This window comes from Pseudochaenichthys georgianus, chromosome 21 (assembly GCF_902827115.2).
Source record: "Pseudochaenichthys georgianus chromosome 21, fPseGeo1.2, whole genome shotgun sequence".
Lineage (NCBI taxonomy): Eukaryota > Metazoa > Chordata > Actinopteri > Perciformes > Channichthyidae > Pseudochaenichthys > Pseudochaenichthys georgianus.
Genome location: NC_047523.1, coordinates 3,150,440 through 3,171,218, shown reverse-complemented (window position 1 = coordinate 3,171,218; position 20,779 = coordinate 3,150,440). Strand labels below are relative to the sequence as shown.

General features: G+C 44.7%; 1 protein-coding gene across 1 annotated transcript in view; it reads left to right on the top strand.

Moving 5' to 3' along the window:
- Positions 1-20,758, top strand: part of tmprss3a (transmembrane serine protease 3a) — a 29,281-nt gene extending 8,523 nt beyond the window's left edge. The window contains exons 10-15 of the mRNA XM_034110334.1: positions 6,084-6,249; positions 10,052-10,221; positions 11,720-11,815; positions 11,958-12,100; positions 12,318-12,467; positions 20,681-20,758. Coding sequence (XP_033966225.1) covers positions 6,084-6,249; positions 10,052-10,221; positions 11,720-11,815; positions 11,958-12,100; positions 12,318-12,467; positions 20,681-20,725 — 770 coding nt within the window. The 3' untranslated portion in view covers positions 20,726-20,758. The remainder of the gene's footprint in view (positions 1-6,083; positions 6,250-10,051; positions 10,222-11,719; positions 11,816-11,957; positions 12,101-12,317; positions 12,468-20,680) is intronic.
- The last annotated feature ends 21 nt before the right edge of the window (positions 20,759-20,779 follow it).

The window sequence follows — 20,779 nt, the reverse complement described above, 5'->3', positions numbered from 1 at the left end:
TGTGAGCTGTAGTTATCAGAGCCTCTCAGTCTGAGCTGTAGTTATCAGAGCCTCTCAGACTGAGCTGTAGTTATCAGAGTCTCTCAGTCTGAGCTGTAGTTATCAGAGCCTCTCAGTGTGAGCTGTAGTTATCAGAGCCTCTCATTGTGAGCTGTGGTTATCAGAGCCTCTCAGACTGAGCTGTGGTTATCAGAGCCTCTCAGACTGAGCTGTAGTTATCAGAGTCTCTCAGTCTGAGCTGTAGTTATCAGAGTCTCTCATTGTGAGCTGTAGTTATCAGAGCCTCTCATTGTGAGCTGTGGTTATCAGAGCCTCTCAGACTGAGCTGTGGTTATCAGAGCCTCTCAGACTGAGCTGTAGTTATCAGAGTCTCTCATTGTGAGCTGTAGTTATCAGAGCCTCTCAATCTGAGCTGTAGTTATCAGAGTCTCTCATTGTGAGCTGTAGTTATCAGAGCCTCTCAATCTGAGCTGTAGTTATCAGAGCCTCTCAGTGTGAGCTGTAGTTATCAGAGCCTCTCATTGTGAGCTGTGGTTATCAGAGCCTCTCAGACTGAGCTGTGGTTATCAGAGCCTCTCAGACTGAGCTGTAGTTATCAGAGTCTCTCATTGTGAGCTGTAGTTATCAGAGCCTCTCAATCTGAGCTGTAGTTATCAGAGTCTCTCATTGTGAGCTGTAGTTATCAGAGCCTCTCAATCTGAGCTGTAGTTATCAGAGCCTCTCAGTGTGAGCTGTAGTTATCAGAGCCTCTCAGTGTGAGCTGTAGTTATCAGAGCCTCTCAGTCTGAACTGTAGTTATCAGAGCCTCTCAGTCTGAGCTGTAGTTATCAGAGCCTCTCAGTGTGAGCTGTAGTTATCAGAGCCTCTCAGTGTGAGCTGTAGTTATCAGAGCCTCTCAGTCTGAACTGTAGTTATCAGAGCCTCTCAGTGTGAGCTGTAGTTATCAGAGTCTCTCATTGTGAGCTGTAGTTATCAGAGCCTCTCATTGTGAGCTGTGGTTATCAGAGCCTCTCAGACTGAGCTGTGGTTATCAGAGCCTCTCAGACTGAGCTGTAGTTATCAGAGTCTCTCATTGTGAGCTGTAGTTATCAGAGCCTCTCAATCTGAGCTGTAGTTATCAGAGTCTCTCATTGTGAGCTGTAGTTATCAGAGCCTCTCAATCTGAGCTGTAGTTATCAGAGCCTCTCAGTGTGAGCTGTAGTTATCAGAGCCTCTCATTGTGAGCTGTGGTTATCAGAGCCTCTCAGACTGAGCTGTGGTTATCAGAGCCTCTCAGACTGAGCTGTAGTTATCAGAGTCTCTCATTGTGAGCTGTAGTTATCAGAGCCTCTCAATCTGAGCTGTAGTTATCAGAGTCTCTCATTGTGAGCTGTAGTTATCAGAGCCTCTCAATCTGAGCTGTAGTTATCAGAGCCTCTCAGTGTGAGCTGTAGTTATCAGAGCCTCTCAGTGTGAGCTGTAGTTATCAGAGCCTCTCAGTCTGAACTGTAGTTATCAGAGCCTCTCAGTCTGAGCTGTAGTTATCAGAGCCTCTCAGTGTGAGCTGTAGTTATCAGAGCCTCTCAGTGTGAGCTGTAGTTATCAGAGCCTCTCAGTCTGAACTGTAGTTATCAGAGCCTCTCAGTCTGAGCTGTAGTTATCAGAGCCTCTCAGTCTGAGCTGTAGTTAGTGGATTCCACCGGGTCCGTCTGCGCTGCGTACCGCCTGTGCCGCGCCGTGCGCAGCAACCACAGCCACTCTAGTCAATGTGTGTGTGTTAGGTAGGGTTGCAAATGGGCTTAAAGCTTCTGGTAATTTTTTTAAGCTGGGGAATATTGGAAATATTCGATGCAAAATTAAACAAAAAAACATGACATTTCAAATGATTTTTATTTTAATTTTTTTAAGTAGAATAGAACAAGTTTTAATTATTTGATTGAACAATTATTTGTTTCATTGAAGAACAAAAACAGTAATGTTGAGTTAAATGATACTCATCCCCCCCAACCCCACTCATTAAAAAATGCACCCCCCATCCAAAAGTCCCATTCAAAATGTTAAATGAAAAGAGCCCTTCTCCCTCCACAAAGTGCCATTAAACATGCAAATCTTCCTTCAAGTGATCCTCTGCATTTTTGCTAAACCCTTTCAGTCAACGGGCTCTTCCTGGGCCTCATCAACATCACACCCTTCCTCTTCTTCTTCTTCTTCTTCTTCTTCTTCTTCTTCTTCTTCTTCTTCTTCTTCTTCTTCTTCTTCTTCTTCTTCTTCTTCTTCTTCTTCTTCTTCTTCTTATTCTTCTTCTTCTTCTTCTTCTTCTTCTTCTTCTTCTTCTTCTTCTTCTTCTTCTTCTTCAGTGTCACTGTCCAGCCTTGTTGAGGATGGCTCTGTGTCCGGCTCAAAGAGCCTTAGGTTTGCCCGAATGTCAACCAGTTTTTCCACTCTCACATTTGTGAGCCTGTTGCGAACCTTTGTGTGGTCTCAATAGCCATGCAGTAAGCAGTGTGCTATGGCATGGATATTCAAGTGTACTTGAATGGCATCTGTTTGTTTTAGTCAAGATTATGCTAAAATGTACTTTCCCCAACTATATTTAAGTTCCCTATGAAGAGCCAACCTTCCATTTTGAAAATTCCCAGTTTATTCCCATAAATTCCCGTTAATTCCCGTGGAAAGTTTCCATCTTTGAAAATTCCCGGAATTTTTTAACCCTAGTGTTAGGGATGTGCATCTCCATCACTGAGGCCGATGCGATGCGCATCTCGATACGTTGCCAACGATATGATACTTTAACGATACATTTGAAACACCAGGCGATACGATTCACCCCTGTTGCGATACAGTTCGATACGATTTGATTCAACATTATGCGATTCGGGGCGATACGATGCGATTCAACACGATGCAAAATAATGATACTTCAATATGGTACGACAGAGGATTTGGTTTTATTCCTTATATGCAGCAAATCATAAATTAACAAAAAAGTGCTTTACATATTTGGTTCTCTCTACTAGTACTACCTTAAAAAACTCTCCAGAGTACAGTACAATTGTATAACACTTCACAGTTAAACAATTTAAAGGTGGGGTAGGTCATTTTGGAGAAACCAGCTCGAGTGCGCTAGAATTTGAAAATACACAGCCGGAAGAAATCTGCCACTTCCTTACAGAGCCCCTCCTCCAACACACACGAACGCGCACGTGAATGAGGGCACGAGATAAGTTTGTGCACAGATGGAAGGCTGACAGGCAGGTAGGCCATCCAGTTACTTTAGCCGGGCCGGCTCAGATGATTGGTCGTGCTTTTTACAGTACTACAGCTTCCACAGATGACATGTTTGTATGGATTTTTTGTCAAAGCACTTCAGATATTCATTGCTATCGGGATGTTAAGAGCATTCCATATTCCATATAACAAAAAGCGTATCTCGAGCAAACTTACCTACCCCACCTTTAATAATAATAATAATTCCTTGCATTTATTATAGCGCTTTTTCCAGTGCTCAAAGCGCTTTACAGATACACGTTGTATACATGCAATGGTCACTGTACCCACAGGAGCAAGTTCAGGTGAAGTGTCTTGCCCAAGGACACACCGGCGGCGGGTTTCACCTTGATCTGATGATCATTGCACAGCGCACTGCGTCACACCGTCCATCTTCACGCCTCGAGGTCATCGAGGCGCTTTTACAAGTACACATTAGTATTATACATGTACTGTGGACACTCATGCCCCCCACCCCCAACCCACGTACCAACAAGTGACACCACGCCTACCCAATCCTACCAACATGACCAATATTTAGAATTTTCAGTCAATCTGGCATGTCAAATCGCACACCTATTTGTCAAAAGCAGGGACGCAGCCACATAGTTCAACCAAAGTAGGTCTAGCCTTTTGCCCTTTCAGTCAAAAATCACAAGACAAAGATACAATGGATAAGATCTCAAGACAGTGTATGGCTCAAAAAGACCTAGGTAATATCAATCAAAACCTCAGAACAGCACCCCACTTAATGCCAAAATATGACTGGCTGGCTGGCTGGCTGGCTGGCTGGCACGAGGAGTTCTATTTGTCACAAACATCGAGAGTAACAAAAGTAAAATATGTAGTGAAATTGTGTGGTTGCTCAAGGGTATGGCTGTGATTCGGCTATACACCGCCGCGTAGTAATAAAGTTGAGCGCATACATAGTGAGACCTACAGTACAGAGACCTACAGTAATTTGACCCTATGGAAAAGCTGTGTTATTTATGGCGAAGAGTGAGTGTCATTTAAAAGAATGTATGATGAGTGAGGTTGTGCCCGAAAAAAAAAAATTTCTTTTTTAATCTTGTCACTGAGGGCCCTCTTTGCTCAAGGGCCTCTGGACACTTGCCCATGTTGCCCATATGGTTAATCCGGCCTTGCAAAGAACGCGTACCGAAGGCGTCCTGACTTTTACGTCTGCTACGTCGCCTGCGTCGGCTATGCCGCCCGCCTACGCCGCCCGCTTACGCCGCCCGCTTACGCCGCCCGCTTACGCCAGCCGCCTACGCCAGCCGCCTACGAACACACCGCAAAGACTTCAGTCGACGAGTGGCAATAACTGTCCTTACCAGCAGGCAGCGGTAGTGTGTATTCGTCATTCAAAAGAGGCAACAGCCAATCGAGTGATTTCTTTGGCCGACGTTCTTTGGCTGATTCAACATGTTGAATCGGCCGCGGGAGGTGTGAAAATGTGCCGTAAGCAACGACGATGCGGGACACACCAACCTGAGTAGGGCGCCGCGAATGCCCGACTGCCTCTGACGGCCTCTGACTCCCAAAATCAGGTAGGTTTGTCAGGGCCTTTACCCCTAGATTCCAACGGGTCCGTCTGCAGCCGCCTCGTCCGCAAGGATCGCTGAGGCCACTCTTGTCAATGGGTGCTATTCCACCAGACACGCCGCGTTACAGCTCAGAAGCGGCCCAGAAGCGTCTCGCCGCTGGGCTCCGCTCTAAATAGGATTGAAGTCTATTTTTCGACGCAACGCGGGCCGTTGCAGAGGCCGGGAAGTGGACCGGTAACAGCATTCGGCCCATCCCCCAAATAAACTAATTTGCAGACCCTGTCCCACCGTAGTCTTTCAAGTAGGAGGAGACCCCGCAGACCCCATGTCACCTCTTTATGTGCGTCGCTAAGTTCCTTGTACTACTTCAATGAATCGTTTTTTTACAGATGCAAAGACACTACAATCGATGCATCGTGAGTTCAACCCAAACTGTAGCCGATGTGCACTCTTTCAACCGGTGCACTCGCATCTTGAACGTTTATGCCGGTGCACCGATGCAAATCGGTGAATCTTAAAACATCCCTAGTGTGTGTTCTATATCTTTGATTCATGTTGTTTATAACTGGATTATTACAATTATTATTAACTTTGTCTGTACAAAGTAGCCTTACTTTCTTGTAGAAGTACAGGAAATATGCCCAAATCAACAAAAACTGCGAGCCGGCACGCAAGACGCTCTGCTTCTGAAACGCGCCCGGTGGGGCAGACGCACCTGGTGGAATCCCGGCGTCAGTCTCACAGGAGAGAACTCTCCACCTTATTGTAGAAAAGGCTTCTCATATCCATTAGCGCAGCTAGCTAGCACCAGATGCTAACAAAAACCCACTCACCCACACAAAATGTGCTTGTACCACATAATCATTTGTATTAATAGTATAAGTAAGGAAATAGTAAAAGTTAAACATTTCAAAAGAAAATTCAACCCCCCGATTTGCAGCACCCCCCACAGATGGATGTACCTTTAGCATTTGCCTATACTGCCTCTGCCACGAGCTGCCCTGCTCTTACTGTCTGTATCTGAGATACCCATTTTATTCTAGACTTACCATGGGAGCTGAGGTTAAACTTTCCAAAATAAAAATAAATCATAACCTTGACACACCTTGCCAAATGCATAAACTCAACCAAAATGACCAACAACTAAAAAAGCCAAAGATGCCCCTCTAGTGAGGCACAAGTGTTGATAAACGGTCTCAGTGCACATGGTATAAATCCAGTGTGTGTGAATAACAAGTGATGCCTTAGAGGTGCACAAGCTGACCTTTGACCCTCTACATATTCACCCAGAGTGCGGATCCAGGCCCCAGTACAACACCCGTATCGTGGGGGGGAACATCTCCAGGCCGGGGCAGTTCCCCTGGCAGGTCAGCCTCCACTTCGTCAGTGAACACCTGTGTGGAGGCTCCATCATCACATCCCGCTGGGTGCTGACTGCGGCACACTGTGTGTACGGGTGAGTCACACGCTTACAGACAAGCTGCATATGGAATGGTATTGAGTGAAACCATCAGAGGAGGTATTTAGTAAGGCAAGTTCCTCTGGTAATACTCTGTGTATACCAGCTGATTAAAACTGGTGAAATCCCCGTATTCTCTGTAGTGGTCACTGAATCTGAAAAAGAGTGTATTGATGGACATGTCATATTTGTTAAAACCCTATTTCCAATTTTCTTTCCAACACCTCACTAAACTAAGATTACTGGCTTTCCAGCTGTCAGACCCGACATGAGAGAAACTGAAACAAATATTGATATGCTCATCTGAGTCAACTTCTGTTATTAATGTGCAATTAGGATTTATCAGGAGTATTGGTAGGGTTGTTGTTGTATGCAGCCTTTAATAATAATAATAATAATAATAATAATACATTACATTTATAAAGCGCTTTTCCTGGTGCTCAAAGCGCTTACAAGCAAGTAAAATAAAAATAACAACAAAAGTAGAAAGTGCTAAGCTAGGAGGAATAAGGGCAAGGGGTTAGTTGATTAGGAGTTGAAGGCAAGAGTGAAAAGGTGAGTTTTGAGGGATTGTTTGAATGATGTGAGAGTGTTGGCGGATCTGACGTGGCTGGGGAGGGGGTTCCAGAGTGTGGGGGAGGCTGCTGCGAAGGCCCTGTCACCCCAGGTCCGGAGCTTTGTCCTGATGGGCTGCAGTAGGTTAGCTTCAGCAAACCTGAGGCGACGGGTGGGGTTGTGTCGTTGGATGAGGTCACAGAGGTAGGGGGGGGGGCAAGGTTGTTGAGGGCTTTGAAAGTGAAAAGTAATATTTTAAAGTCAATGCAGTGTTTGATGGGGTCATGGAGGATAGGGGTGATGAGGTCGGAGCGTCGGGTGGAGATGAGCAAGCGGGCAGCTGAGTTTTGAACATATTGAAGTTGTTTTAGTGTGAATGCAGGTGATCCAAAAAGTACGCTGTTGCAGTAATCTAGTCGGGATGTTATAAAGGCATGGATCAAAGTTTCAGCAGCTGTCGATGAGAGGGACGGTCTAATGCGGGCAATGTTCTTTAAATGGAAGAATGCGTTTTTTGTGACCTGGTTGACGTGAGGGAGGAAAGTGAGGGTGGGGTCAAGGATGATGCCAAGGTTACAGGTGTGAGTGGAGGGGTTGACAATGGAGCCATCGATGGTAAGAGAAAAATCTTGGGTTGAGCGGGTAAGTGAGTTTGGGCCAATGATTATAAGTTCCGATTTGTCACAGTTACGTTTTAGAAAATAGTTTTGCATCCACATTTTAAAGTCAGTGAGGCAGGTGCTGAGCTGGGAGTGTGTGGTTGGAGAAATTGATTTTGTTGAGAGGTAGAGCTGCGTGTCATCAGAATAACAGTGGAACTGGAGTTGGTGTTGACGGAGGATTTGTCCAATTGGGAGGATGTAGATGATGAACAGAAGGGGACCAAGTACAGAACCCTGAGGGACGCCATGATTGACGGGGGCTGTGGGGGATTTGGAGTTGTTAATGGAGATGAATTGATGTCTGTCAGAGAGATAGGATTTAAACCAGGAGAGGGCAGTACCGGTAATGCCAATGGAAGACTGGAGGCAGTTGATGAGGATGGAATGGTTGATCGTGTCAAATGCGGCTGTTAGGTCAAGGAGAATGAGAATTGAGAGGGAACCAGAGTCAGCAGAGAGGAGAGTGTCATTGGTCACCTTGAGTAGGGAAGATTCTATGCTGTGGCGAGTACGGAAACCAGATTGAAAAGGTTCATGAAGGTTATTGCAGTCCAGATGGGATTTTAGTTGGGAGGCAACAGTTCGCTCCAGAATTTTTTACAGGAATGGGAGGTTAGAGATGGGCCGGTAGTTATTGAGGGAATCAGGGTTGAGACCAGGTTTTTTGAGCATGGGAGTGACAGCAGCGAGTTTCAGATCAGGGGGGACGAGTCCAGTGGACAGAGAGGAGTTAATGACTGTGGTGATAAGATGAGTGAGTTGGGGGAGGCAGGCCTTGACAAGGGTGGAGGGCATGGGGTCCAGGATGGAAGTTGAGGTATTCATGCCGGTGACTTGGGCAACTATGTCCAGTGAGGTAATTTGTCTGAAGGCTGTAAAAGGGTGCCTGGAAGGAGGAGGGTAGGCAGGTTCCGGAAAAGGATGGGTGGTGGACGAGATGGAGGAGTTGGCTATGTTGCTGTGTATTATTTCAATTTTGCTTTGGAGGAATGAGAGGAAGGATTCACACTTTGAGGTGGTGAAGGAGTTCATGGTGTTGAGGAGCTTGTTAATAGTTGAAAAAAGGGACTTTGGGTTATTGCTGCCAGATTGTACTACAGAGGAGTAGTGGAAGGAGCGTGCACTGTTGAGGGCATCTTTGTACTGCTGTTGGTGCAGTCTATAAATGTCTTTGTGGATAGTGAGACCAGTTCGTTTAGCATGTCTTTCGAGCTGGTGCCCTTTTGTTTTGAGGTAACGGAGATGATCGTGTACCAGGGGTACAGTGAGTGAGTGAAAGAGACATAGGCCTACTTGGTTTTTATTGGAGCGAGTTGGTTGAGACAGGAGGAGAGAGCATTGTTTAGAGGAAGACTGTAGACACCACTCATTGTTGAAAAGCACCACTTCCTTTGCATTTTGTCAGGGACACAAAAGATGATTCTAATGGCGCGTTTCCACTGCAGCGGGTAGCTCGCTTTAAGCGTGCCGAGCCGTGCGGGGCCCGTTTTTGGTTGCGTTTCCACTTGGCCTAGTTTTGGCCCGGGGCTACTTTTTCACCTTTTTTCTGGCCCGACTAAATCGTGGTTCTAGGGCTAGGAACAAGCAGGCTGAGTCGGGCTGAGTATGCTAAACTAGAGAGAGGATCGCTGGCAAGGGGGCTACAACTACAACAAGATGAACATATTTGACCGTGATTTAATTATAATACACGTTTCAAAATGATGCCGAAGTAACAACATACTGATACCGGTTAGTAAAAACCATGAATTAATGCTTTGACAAGTCTGCAGACAGACGGCAGGCGAAAAACCCTTTTAAAATGCGTGTTTTCTAAATGTAGTTTGGCTAAGCTAACGTTGTATATGCTCCGACCGTCCACACTCACAGCAACGGCCTATACAGACATAAATAAAGCAGCGACTGTATTTGCCATGACACAGGCAGTCTGTGGTTTGTACTTGTTTAACGTTTGTCTAGTTTCTGAACAGATATGAAGAGCTGTGAGCTCTGAGTGCTAAGAGCTAACGGCTGTGTTGTTTTTTGGGGCGCTCATTGAAGATGACGTCACGGCTCCGCCTACACTGCGTTACTATAGTTACTGCCCCAGTTCCTAAACTGTAATGGAAACGCAGCATTAAAGTGAGCCGGGCCTAATAAGGCCTAACCCAACCGAGCGAGGCCGAGCGAGGGCTGCAGTGGAAACGCGCCATAACTCAATTGTATGAACAGTTAAACTTCCCTTTTTGTAAAATAAGATGGTGTTATGTGATATAGCTCAACCAGGCTATCATTAGGCCTAAGAAGAAATATCTACCTGTCGCTATAGACAGGCAGACATTTCTCCTTCGGCACCATTTAAAGAGAGCCTTTCTATAGTGAAGTGTTCTGCATTACTGAGACATCAACATAGCACAGACTCTAGTGCTTAGTTCAAGTTGTGAGAGCAATACAACTTGTTTCTCTAAACATGTGACTTGTGATTAGCCGGATTCAGAAGGAGAGCCATGAGAGTGACATAAGATACAACTGTAGCTTGTGGGATTGTATTTCTCAGAGTCCCTCACGTATACTGAGTTAATATTGATTATTACAATTATCAGGTTTGCAGACCCCTCCATGTGGGCGGTCCATGTGGGTCTGACGGAGCAGCCGGTGCATGGCGCGCAGTCTCTGTCTGTGGAGCAGATCATATACCACGCTCGCTACAGGCCTAAAGGACTGGACTACGACATTGCACTGATGAAACTGGCCACGCCACTTGATTTTAACGGTATTTTAACGGCTTTTTCATGACCTCATTCTCTTTCCCAATCCTGTTCACGTGTTCATTACATCATGTAGATCAGTGATTCTCAAACTTTTTTCAATCATGTACCCCCTTTGAAAAAAAAATTCAGCCAAGTACCCCCTGATCAGCACGAAAACAATTTGTTAGGGAAGAAATGCCTATATAAAGAGGTACAGTATATAGCGCTGCACCATCAGTGTCTGATTTATTAAAACAACAACAGTAACTGAGAAACACTTAAATGCTACATTTCAAATGTTTACTATCCATCACTAAATTCATGGCAAACCAATTTTAACATCATGTAATAACACTGAGACGACATTAGTTGCATTGAACTGATCTTTTTAATAAGTTGTACAATGTAGTGAAACATGGGCTTGTGCTTCACTGAGGGTCTTTGTCATTCTGACAGGGAGGCAAACTGCAGTTATTACACTTCACGTTTTGAAATATGTGTAACTCTGTTCATATAAAACCCACACTGCTCAAACTTCGTTGGTATTTTTTTTTTCATTATCATACAAATACATCTCACGTACCCCCTGCAGTACTCGAACATACCCCTAGGGGTCCGCGTACCCCCATTTGAGAACCACTGATGTATAGCTCCAGATCTCAATCGTGCTGAGCCTCTCAGAGCTGGCCTGGCGTGATCTGAATCTTCCAGATCTTCGCAGGGAGAAATGTCCATGATTGAAGTGGCTGGGATCCTTAATGATTCAAGGCCTCTTGTTGCAGCGTCTGCTGTAAATATGCCTTAGGCAGGTTAGAGCACCTTACAGTGTTTCCTGATGTTACACAACCTGTTCCCTGTCAGGAGTGGACATTCTCAAGCATTTGAGAGGATAGCTGGAATTTCCTCAAGCGTCTGAGGTGAACCAGTCCCCAGTGAGTCAGTGGATTGGAAGGGGGGCTCTCTTCTTTCTTCCCCAAGGCCACGATCAGCTCCTTAGTCTTGCTGACGTTTTGGACTACGTTGCTGTTCTACTTCTTTCAGCTTGGCCTTTTCCTAGCAATCTGTGATCAGGACCACCACAGCCGTGTCATCTGTGTCCTCTTGATGGTTTTGTTGGAGTCGAAAGTGGCTACATGGCTAACAAAAACTGCTAAACTCAGATTTTCTACTTCCAAGTTGAACTGAAATGCACTTTTACCTCCCTTCAGTCTCTCAGTCTTGTGAGGTGACTGCTATCTCCCACCTCCCTCCGGCTTCTAGCCTTCTGACACTGTCAATAATTGTAGGCCTTTCAGTTGTCTGAGCGTCAGCTCTCATCTATTTGTCCTCACCTTTTTCACTTCTTCCCCTGACGGAGTTGTTTGTCCGAAACTGATGTTGTGTCATTTCTGTCCAAACAGCTACCACACGAAAACAGGATGTGGGTGTAATTACACATTAGCTGGATGATTGATTGATTGATGTTGGTCCTGTTGGTGAAAGGTGATTGGGATAAGTATCATTATAGATTCTCCTCTGTAGGCTTTGTGGAGCCCATCTGCCTGCCAAACCATGGGGAGGAGTTTGAGGAGGGCACCATGTGCTGGATCTCTGGATGGGGAGCCACTGAGGATGAAGGTGAGTCTGAACAGGACTTTGATTCTATTATTTCATCTGCAGCTTTTTGAATGTTGTAACATTGCGCCAGGTGTAATGTAATAACGCTAGTGTTCCTGCACTCTCCGATACATACATGCTTGAAATAGTTTTTTTCTTCCAGGAGAGACCAGTGTGGTTCTGCGTTCCGCCATGGTGCCGCTGCTCTCCACGAAGACCTGCAACCAGCCGGAGGTCTACCAGGGCTTCATCTCCTCCTGGATGCTGTGTGCAGGATACCTGGAGGGAGGAACCGACTCCTGCCAGGTACACATGGTTCCTTGAAGCATTAAACACCATTGTGATTTCAGAGAAGCAGCCCTGTTCATTTCTACAGAATAACACAGAAACTACAGGACCTGTGAAATCAAATGTCAATATAGGTTTATTTGACTATTAATACTAAAAGTCTAAAATGTCCATAGAAATCAAATCTGTAATTTCAAAAAAAGAACCCAAAAAGTGTGTGTGTGTGTGTGTTCAGGGCGACAGTGGAGGTCCTCTGGCCTGTCAGGACTCTGTATGGAAGCTGGTTGGTGCAACCAGCTGGGGGATTGGATGCGCTATGAGGAACAAACCAGGCGTTTACACCAGCATCACACAGTCGCTCAGCTGGATCCGCCAACAGATGGAGGTCAGCACATGGCAAGCTGTGTCCTGTTTCAGGATGTTGGCCTTTGGAAAGCTAGTAGGCCTAATCAGGGGCGGATCTATACAAATATTCATGGGGTGGCAAGAGGGTGGCAGGAGAATTTCAGGGGTGGCATCCCCTGGCAGAAGTATATGCTGATTTAATCGCAGTCATATCAATCAATGTTAACTTGGAAAGCCACAATATTGATATTTTAACTCAATAACATAGGTGATATTATTGTGGCACATCAGTAAAGCCTTACATATAAATATATAAGATGTCAGACATCATTTAATGCATTTTAACTGACCGATAACTGAATGAGTTTGTTTCACTCTTAGACCAGCAACCAAATCTATGCAGACTGCTGCAATAAGTACATGAATGAACTGTCTCATCGATGTGTGTCTCTATGAATATGATAATATTAACAATCATATTATTCCTATCAGCTGTCAATCACTGTTATGATTCACATATTCAGTGTTATTATTAAATAAACTATATTTGTTGGAGGAGATAATGATGAATGTTCCTCAAGATGCTTGCTCACCCTCCTTCAAATTTGAAAGACAAGTAATTACTATATATCAAAAGAATCAAAGGAACAGTTCAGCGCCCCACAACTTCATTGCAAACAGTTACAACCTTGACTTTACATCAGAAAGAACAAACATTAAAGAAGTGACTAACTGCATCAGTTAGGGTTAAAAAACATGTATTCAGCTCAAACATAGACATCGCTGCAGTTATGATCCAGTGGAGAGTCCTTACCTACTGGCCTAGTTAAATCAAAATGGTTACTTTTTTTTGGCTGGGCAGTGAAGTTTTACACACCGTCTTATTTGACTTTCTCAGGACTTGAAACAGTTTTTGGGGCAGACCCCCACAAAGAAGAAAAATATATTTACACACGTAAGGTCATCATCTTAACAGTTTATTATTCTCATCGACTCATCCGTGAACAGAGCATCAAGTTGGCATGCCTATTACAGCTGAATGTGGCGATTACCATCTTGATCAGCAAAACGCCTCACAAACTGATTCAGATTTAAAAGTCCCATGTCATGCAGTAGCGTGCCGTGGGGAAAAAATTAGGGGAAGCCAATAATACGTCCTTTCTTTTGGGTCGGGGTGTGGTGGTCAATGTGATAACGTAACCAGATGAGTGATTACAGCACCCGGTATCATTTTACACACATTTGCATCATACAGATGCAGGACTGTTAGCCTGTTATCTAACCGACAGGTCCGCAGTCTCCGCACGCACTCTCCAGCCCAAACTCTAATAAGCATTCATTCACAAACTAAATCAGGAGACCTTTAACGTTTTACGTCCGATTCACTCCTTTGTTCCTCTCTGTACACAGCTCCAGTTTGGGCATTGGCCTGTCATCAGATTGTATTTGTTGTTGCTGCTGTAGCGGAAGTTTAGTACAATTATTTTTGATTAAATACTCCAAATCGCCACCCTCCATAATTGCACTTGCTTCAGTTGCTTGCTACTTTCTAACGCCGGTGAGAGTGGTGCAGTGACGCTATCTATCTTCTATCGATTAGATTTATGATTCGAAAATCATAAAAGTAGGGTAGACATGTGGATATTATCCGGCTGAACAAAACTTGCATTTATCTAACAGGTTCGTTTTCCACTGACCTTACTTGGAGCTATTTTCCTAAATCCTATGGAGAAATCTCATTGCTTTTTTGTCGAGGGAAACCGAGTGCAGCTTACTTCCGGATTTTAGGACGCGTCACTGCAACACTATGCGATTTGATTGGATTGTGAGGCAAGGGAAGCCAGCTGCCTCTGGCTTCCCTTGGCATGGCCCTGACCAATCACAGGTTGGCAGGGGCATCACGTGAGCCTCATCTGATTGGTCAATCCCTCAATTTTTTTTCACCAAGGGAAGCCAGATTCGGCTGGCCTCCTCTCGCAACAGTGAGTGCAATCTACTGTTTCACCATAACATCTAGAGGGGCGCTGTTTGTTTCACTCTTTGTAAAATACTCAATGAGAATGGGGGAGATACGGGCCGGCAGCAACACACAGCAAAGGAGAATTATCGAAACAAAACAAAGTGTTTTTATTTATTTATTTAAATTATAACTACAATCCGAAAAAACAGGGGAAGCCTGGCTTCCCTTGGCCTCCGGGAGAAAACGCCACTGATGTCATGGCCGTTTCCACTGATCATAATTCCATTGTTGAGGTCTACGACTACTAGAATAGATTTATACTTAGGCAATTTTCCAAACTCACATTGGTTTCGCATACAGCATCTCTATAAAGTATGTGTATTCAGCAGTATTCACTCTCTCCACTAAACGGCTCGTTGCAGCTCTTGCCCCTCCCTCCCTGTGAGCCCAGTGTGCTCCGATTGGTCGGGACGGGTCGGGACCAGTCGGGACGTTGTGAATCGCGCTGAACTCTGTGGAGGTGTGATTTCCTTGTTTAGCGATACACAGCGAAACACAGCCAAACTCACCCTGAGCACACACAAAGTCACAGCCGAAGTAAAAACAATAAGTGTGGCTTGATATTGAGTAAGAAAAAGGTTGATAAACGCTGTGAGAACGGGTCTGCAGAGAGAATTTCGCCGCGATCCCAACTGTCTGTTATCAGCCTGCAGCTAGGGAGGAGAAATCAGCTGAGCTGCCTGCACTGAGTGTGTGTGTGAGGAACAGGGGCGGTTCTAGGGAGGGGCCAGTGCCCCCCTAACACTGACCTCTGACCACCCCTAACAATGATTTTTTTTTTTAAATGTATATTTTCTGGTACTCGGTTTGCCAAAAACCGCAGGATTTTGTTGCTGTCATGTGAGATTATGCAGACACCCTTATGTAAAGTAGAGATGTAACTGTTCATTGCCTTTATTTTTATATAAATATGGTGTTAGTGCAAACATTGCACTATAGCTTAAGCTGAAACTAACAGTAATAACTATAAGATCTATCTGAAATAAATAAGTGTACTGAAACAAATACCAATAACTGTATTGCATTGTTTTCTTATGTGCAATTACTTCATACTGTCTAGTTCTCTTTTTCGTCCTGCATTTATTGTGCCCCCCTCAGAAAATAACTGGCCCCCCAGTCAAATTGGTCTAGAACCGCCACTGGTGAGGAAGTCCGTGGATTGGTCAATTTGGACCAATCAGCGGGGGCTTAACGTAACGGCTCCGCGGACGTAACGTAACGGCTCCACGGATTGGTCCATTTCGTTCGGGGACGACATGACATCAGATGTCCCCGGAAGAATCAAATGGACAGTGACGTATCTCCAACGAGGCGTTTTGGGGAGGTATTTTCTGTGTTAGAGTTTTACTCGCTACAGGGTGTACTTTGAGGGTTTTGACTCTGCAGACCATTTACATGCATAAAAACCTTCATAACACACAAGGGGACGGGCAATAACCGGAAAAGCATGACATGTCACCTTTAAAGCTATGGTGCGTTTTGATTCAATGCTGAGTACAGCCAAACTTGACAGGCTCTCCTCTGTCATTGTAGACCGCAAACAGCGGCTCCAGAGTATTTGTGTTGGCTAATCTCTGGTAGGGCTAACCCATACAGTGGTGGGGATCAAGTCAGTATTTGCAATGTAATTACATACACGCTCCCCTTGACAGTGAAACGCCACGCGTGAGGTTTAGATTATTTCCCTGTCTCAATCCAAATGGAACTGTATGAAATAAAAAGGCACATTTGTCTTGTAGTAAATAAAAAGGGCGACCTGAAGTGAAAGAGTTGACATGCTGAAAGCCCAACCCCTGCAGGGGGGTCTGGGGGGATTCTCCCTGCAGGAGATTTTTTGAAATACTAACATAAAATACACATTCTGGTACTCTCTTGAGAAGAAAAATAAATACATCTATTACTACACGACATATTTAAAACAAATGAATAGTATTTTAGTTTTGTGTTACTTTGTTCTGAAAGCTGAACCTGCTGCTCTGTGAGGAACAGAGACAAGAGGAGAGGCTGTGTGAATGACTTTACATTGTGGATAAGGGTGGATAGCCCCCATTGTTCTGTGCGTCAAAATGAAAGACAGCCCACACACCTATCAATCATCAAACCGTGGGGTCTTATTTCATACATGTTGTATCGATGTATCGGGACTTCCTGCAACAACACCACGCCGTTATTGTGATTCCGATTGGCCAGAAGACATTATCAAAGATGTTCTCTTGAGACGACGATCACTACGTGACAAAAGTTTTCAAAACCGTTATAGTCTTCGGTATTTCCAGACAAGTGGCTACTGAAATCAATCTTACTAACTGCTGTCTGTGCAATTTACTCCGCACGAGTTGGCAGACTTTATTTTGCTTACCATAACATAATTTTACATGGTGGGGCTAAGCCATTTCTTGGTATGGCTGTAGCCTACCCCAGCCATACCCTGGCGCCGCCACTGACCGCAAATACCTCATTCCTTCCGTCTACTTGGATCCGAAATGCTTCTCGTTTTGCGCTGTCCCCCGTTCAAATGAAATCGCCACTGATGTCATGGCCGTTTCCACTGATCATAATTCCATTGTTGAGGTCTACGACTACTAGAATAGATTTATACTTAGGCAATTTTCCAAACTCACATTGGTTTCGCATACAGCATCTCTATAAAGTATGTGTATTCAGCAGTATTCACTCTCTCCACTAAACGGCTCGTTGCAGCTCTTGCCCCTCCCTCCCTGTGAGCCCAGTGTGCTCCGATTGGTCGGGACGGGTCGGGACCAGTCGGGACGTTGTGAATCGCGCTGAACTCTGTGGAGGTGTGATTTCCTTGTTTAGCGATACACAGCGAAACACAGCCAAACTCACCCTGAGCACACACAAAGTCACAGCCGAAGTAAAAACAATAAGTGTGGCTTGATATTGAGTAAGAAAAAGGTTGATAAACGCTGTGAGAACGGGTCTGCAGAGAGAATTTCGCCGCGATCCCAACTGTCTGTTATCAGCCTGCAGCTAGGGAGGAGAAATCAGCTGAGCTGCCTGCACTGAGTGTGTGTGTGAGGAACAGGGGCGGTTCTAGGGAGGGGCCAGTGCCCCCCTAACACTGACCTCTGACCACCCCTAACAATGATTTTTTTTTTTTAAATGTATATTTTCTGGTACTCGGTTTGCCAAAAACCGCAGGATTTTGTTGCTGTCATGTGAGATTATGCAGACACCCTTATGTAAAGTAGAGATGTAACTGTTCATTGCCTTTATTTTTATATAAATATGGTGTTAGTGCAAACATTGCACTATAGCTTAAGCTGAAACTAACAGTAATAACTATAAGATCTATCTGAAATAAATAAGTGTACTGAAACAAATACCAATAACTGTATTGCATTGTTTTCTTATGTGCAATTACTTCATACTGTCTAGTTCTCTTTTTCGTCCTGCATTTATTGTGCCCCCCTCAGAAAATAACTGGCCCCCCAGTCAAATTGGTCTAGAACCGCCACTGGTGAGGAAGTCCGTGGATTGGTCAATTTGGACCAATCAGCGGGGGCTTAACGTAACGGCTCCGCGGACGTAACGTAACGGCTCCACGGATTGGTCCATTTCGTTCGGGGACGACATGACATCAGATGTCCCCGGAAGAATCAAATGGACAGTGACGTATCTCCAACGAGGCGTTTTGGGGAGGTATTTTCTGTGTTAGAGTTTTACTCGCTACAGGGTGTACTTTGAGGGTTTTGACTCTGCAGACCATTTACATGCATAAAAACCTTCATAACACACAAGGGGACGGGCAATAACCGGAAAAGCATGACATGTCACCTTTAAAGCTATGGTGCGTTTTGATTCAATGCTGAGTACAGCCAAACTTGACAGGCTCTCCTCTGTCATTGTAGACCGCAAACAGCGGCTCCAGAGTATTTGTGTTGGCTAATCTCTGGTAGGGCTAACCCATACAGTGGTGGGGATCAAGTCAGTATTTGCAATGTAATTACATACACGCTCCCCTTGACAGTGAAACGCCACGCGTGAGGTTTAGATTATTTCCCTGTCTCAATCCAAATGGAACTGTATGAAATAAAAAGGCACATTTGTCTTGTAGTAAATAAAAAGGGCGACCTGAAGTGAAAGAGTTGACATGCTGAAAGCCCAACCCCTGCAGGGGGGTCTGGGGGGATTCTCCCTGCAGGAGATTTTTTGAAATACTAACATAAAATACACATTCTGGTACTCTCTTGAGAAGAAAAATAAATACATCTATTACTACACGACATATTTAAAACAAATGAATAGTATTTTAGTTTTGTGTTACTTTGTTCTGAAAGCTGAACCTGCTGCTCTGTGAGGAACAGAGACAAGAGGAGAGGCTGTGTGAATGACTTTACATTGTGGATAAGGGTGGATAGCCCCCATTGTTCTGTGCGTCAAAATGAAAGACAGCCCACACACCTATCAATCATCAAACCGTGGGGTCTTATTTCATACATGTTGTATCGATGTATCGGGACTTCCTGCAACAACACCACGCCGTTATTGTGATTCCGATTGGCCAGAAGACATTATCAAAGATGTTCTCTTGAGACGACGATCACTACGTGACAAAAGTTTTCAAAACCGTTATAGTCTTCGGTATTTCCAGACAAGTGGCTACTGAAATCAATCTTACTAACTGCTGTCTGTGCAATTTACTCCGCACAAGTTGGCAGACTTTATTTTGCTTACCATAACATAATTTTACATGGTGGGGCTAAGCCATTTCTTGGTATGGCTGTAGCCTACCCCAGCCATACCCTGGCGCCGCCACTGACCGCAAATACCTCATTCCTTCCGTCTACTTGGATCCGAAATGCTTCTCGTTTTGCGCTGTCCCCCGTTCAAATGAAATCGCCTACAATCATATTTCCACGCTCGTTCCAGGGCCGGGGTTACAAGGCTCGCGTCTTGTGCTGCGTTCACTTGCACTCGGACATTAGAGATTTTCTCTCATAAATGTCCGATGAGCCACAACTTTTTTTTCAAAACAAAGCTGCCAGGTGGCAGCTGGGGTGGCAAGGCATTTTTCTGAGGTGGCAGCTGCCACCCCGTGCCACCCTGTAGAACCGCCACTGGGCCTACTGAAGAAGATTCACCATATGGTCACCATATTTCTGCAGGACACACACCATAGTTTAACAACATGCCATTATAGAATAAACAGAGTTGTCAAAAATATCATAAATGACTGCTGGACTCACTTTAGCTGCTTGTTTCAGAGCGGCTGGTATAAGAGGACATTAGCTCTGGAGCCTGTGAGGATGTCAGGTTAGCATTAGCTCTGGAGCCTGCTGCATTACGGCTCTGCTGCACTGAATTCTTAGTCTTTGTGCATTTTTTTTCAGTTGTGAACAGAGCTTACCTTTATGTTATCGCTGAATCAGCCATGTTTTTTTGCTTGAAATTATTCCTACTTAAAATAGCAAGAACAATGGACATCTTTTCTGAACACCACCCTGCAGGACAGTGTTGGGGTGTTAGGAGTGGTGGCGGCGGCCTGGTATGAAGGCACTGGTTAATATGGCTATCAGGTTGTTCCGACAGAGGCCTTTAGGGGAATGTAAGAAGGGCCCGTTTGTTCAGTTGACCTCTGCACAGCTGTTGGGGACTTTGTTGTGAGATGTCTACCAACAGCTGGTTCTCCTCTTGGTGGAATCCGAGTACAGCAGCTGTCTTTATGTCATAAAAGCTTTGAAATGCTACACTTGACACCAAGTTCCTTTCACCATTAAGAATTTGTAATTTGTGAATCAATTAAACTGGGCTTGTTTCCATGTACAGCATCTCTCAGACCACATGCAAACAAATGTAAATCACTATGAGTGAAAAGGGTTATAGGACTTGGAAGCAAACGGGTGTTTAAAACTTTCTTTGTATGCTATTTCTTTAGTCCTTCCAATTGATCCACTTAACTCTTGCATCCCCTTGAAGAACTCCCCTCCAGCTCGCACTGAACTCTAACTTCCCAGACTGTCTGACAGTGTTGTTCCTATATTCTATGCAATGGTTTTAATTGTCATGGAAATAACCTTACGCATTATTATTAGTATACTGTATTTGTAAGTTTTACAAAAGTTGAAAATTAATGAACCAGGCTTGGCCATAACAACTGTAAAGACTTGTTTTAAAGGACTCAGATGGTGTCAGTTGTCATAACTAGATGATTACTGTGACTTGTTTCAGTGTCCATCGTGTTCAACTGTTACCTTCCACTTGTCTTTCAGAGAGAAGAGGCTTCTCCCCCTCCAGCGCTGAGCACAGACAACTGAAGCACCATGTGATCACTCTGTTTGGATGATTGCACATGACAGGACTACAGAGAG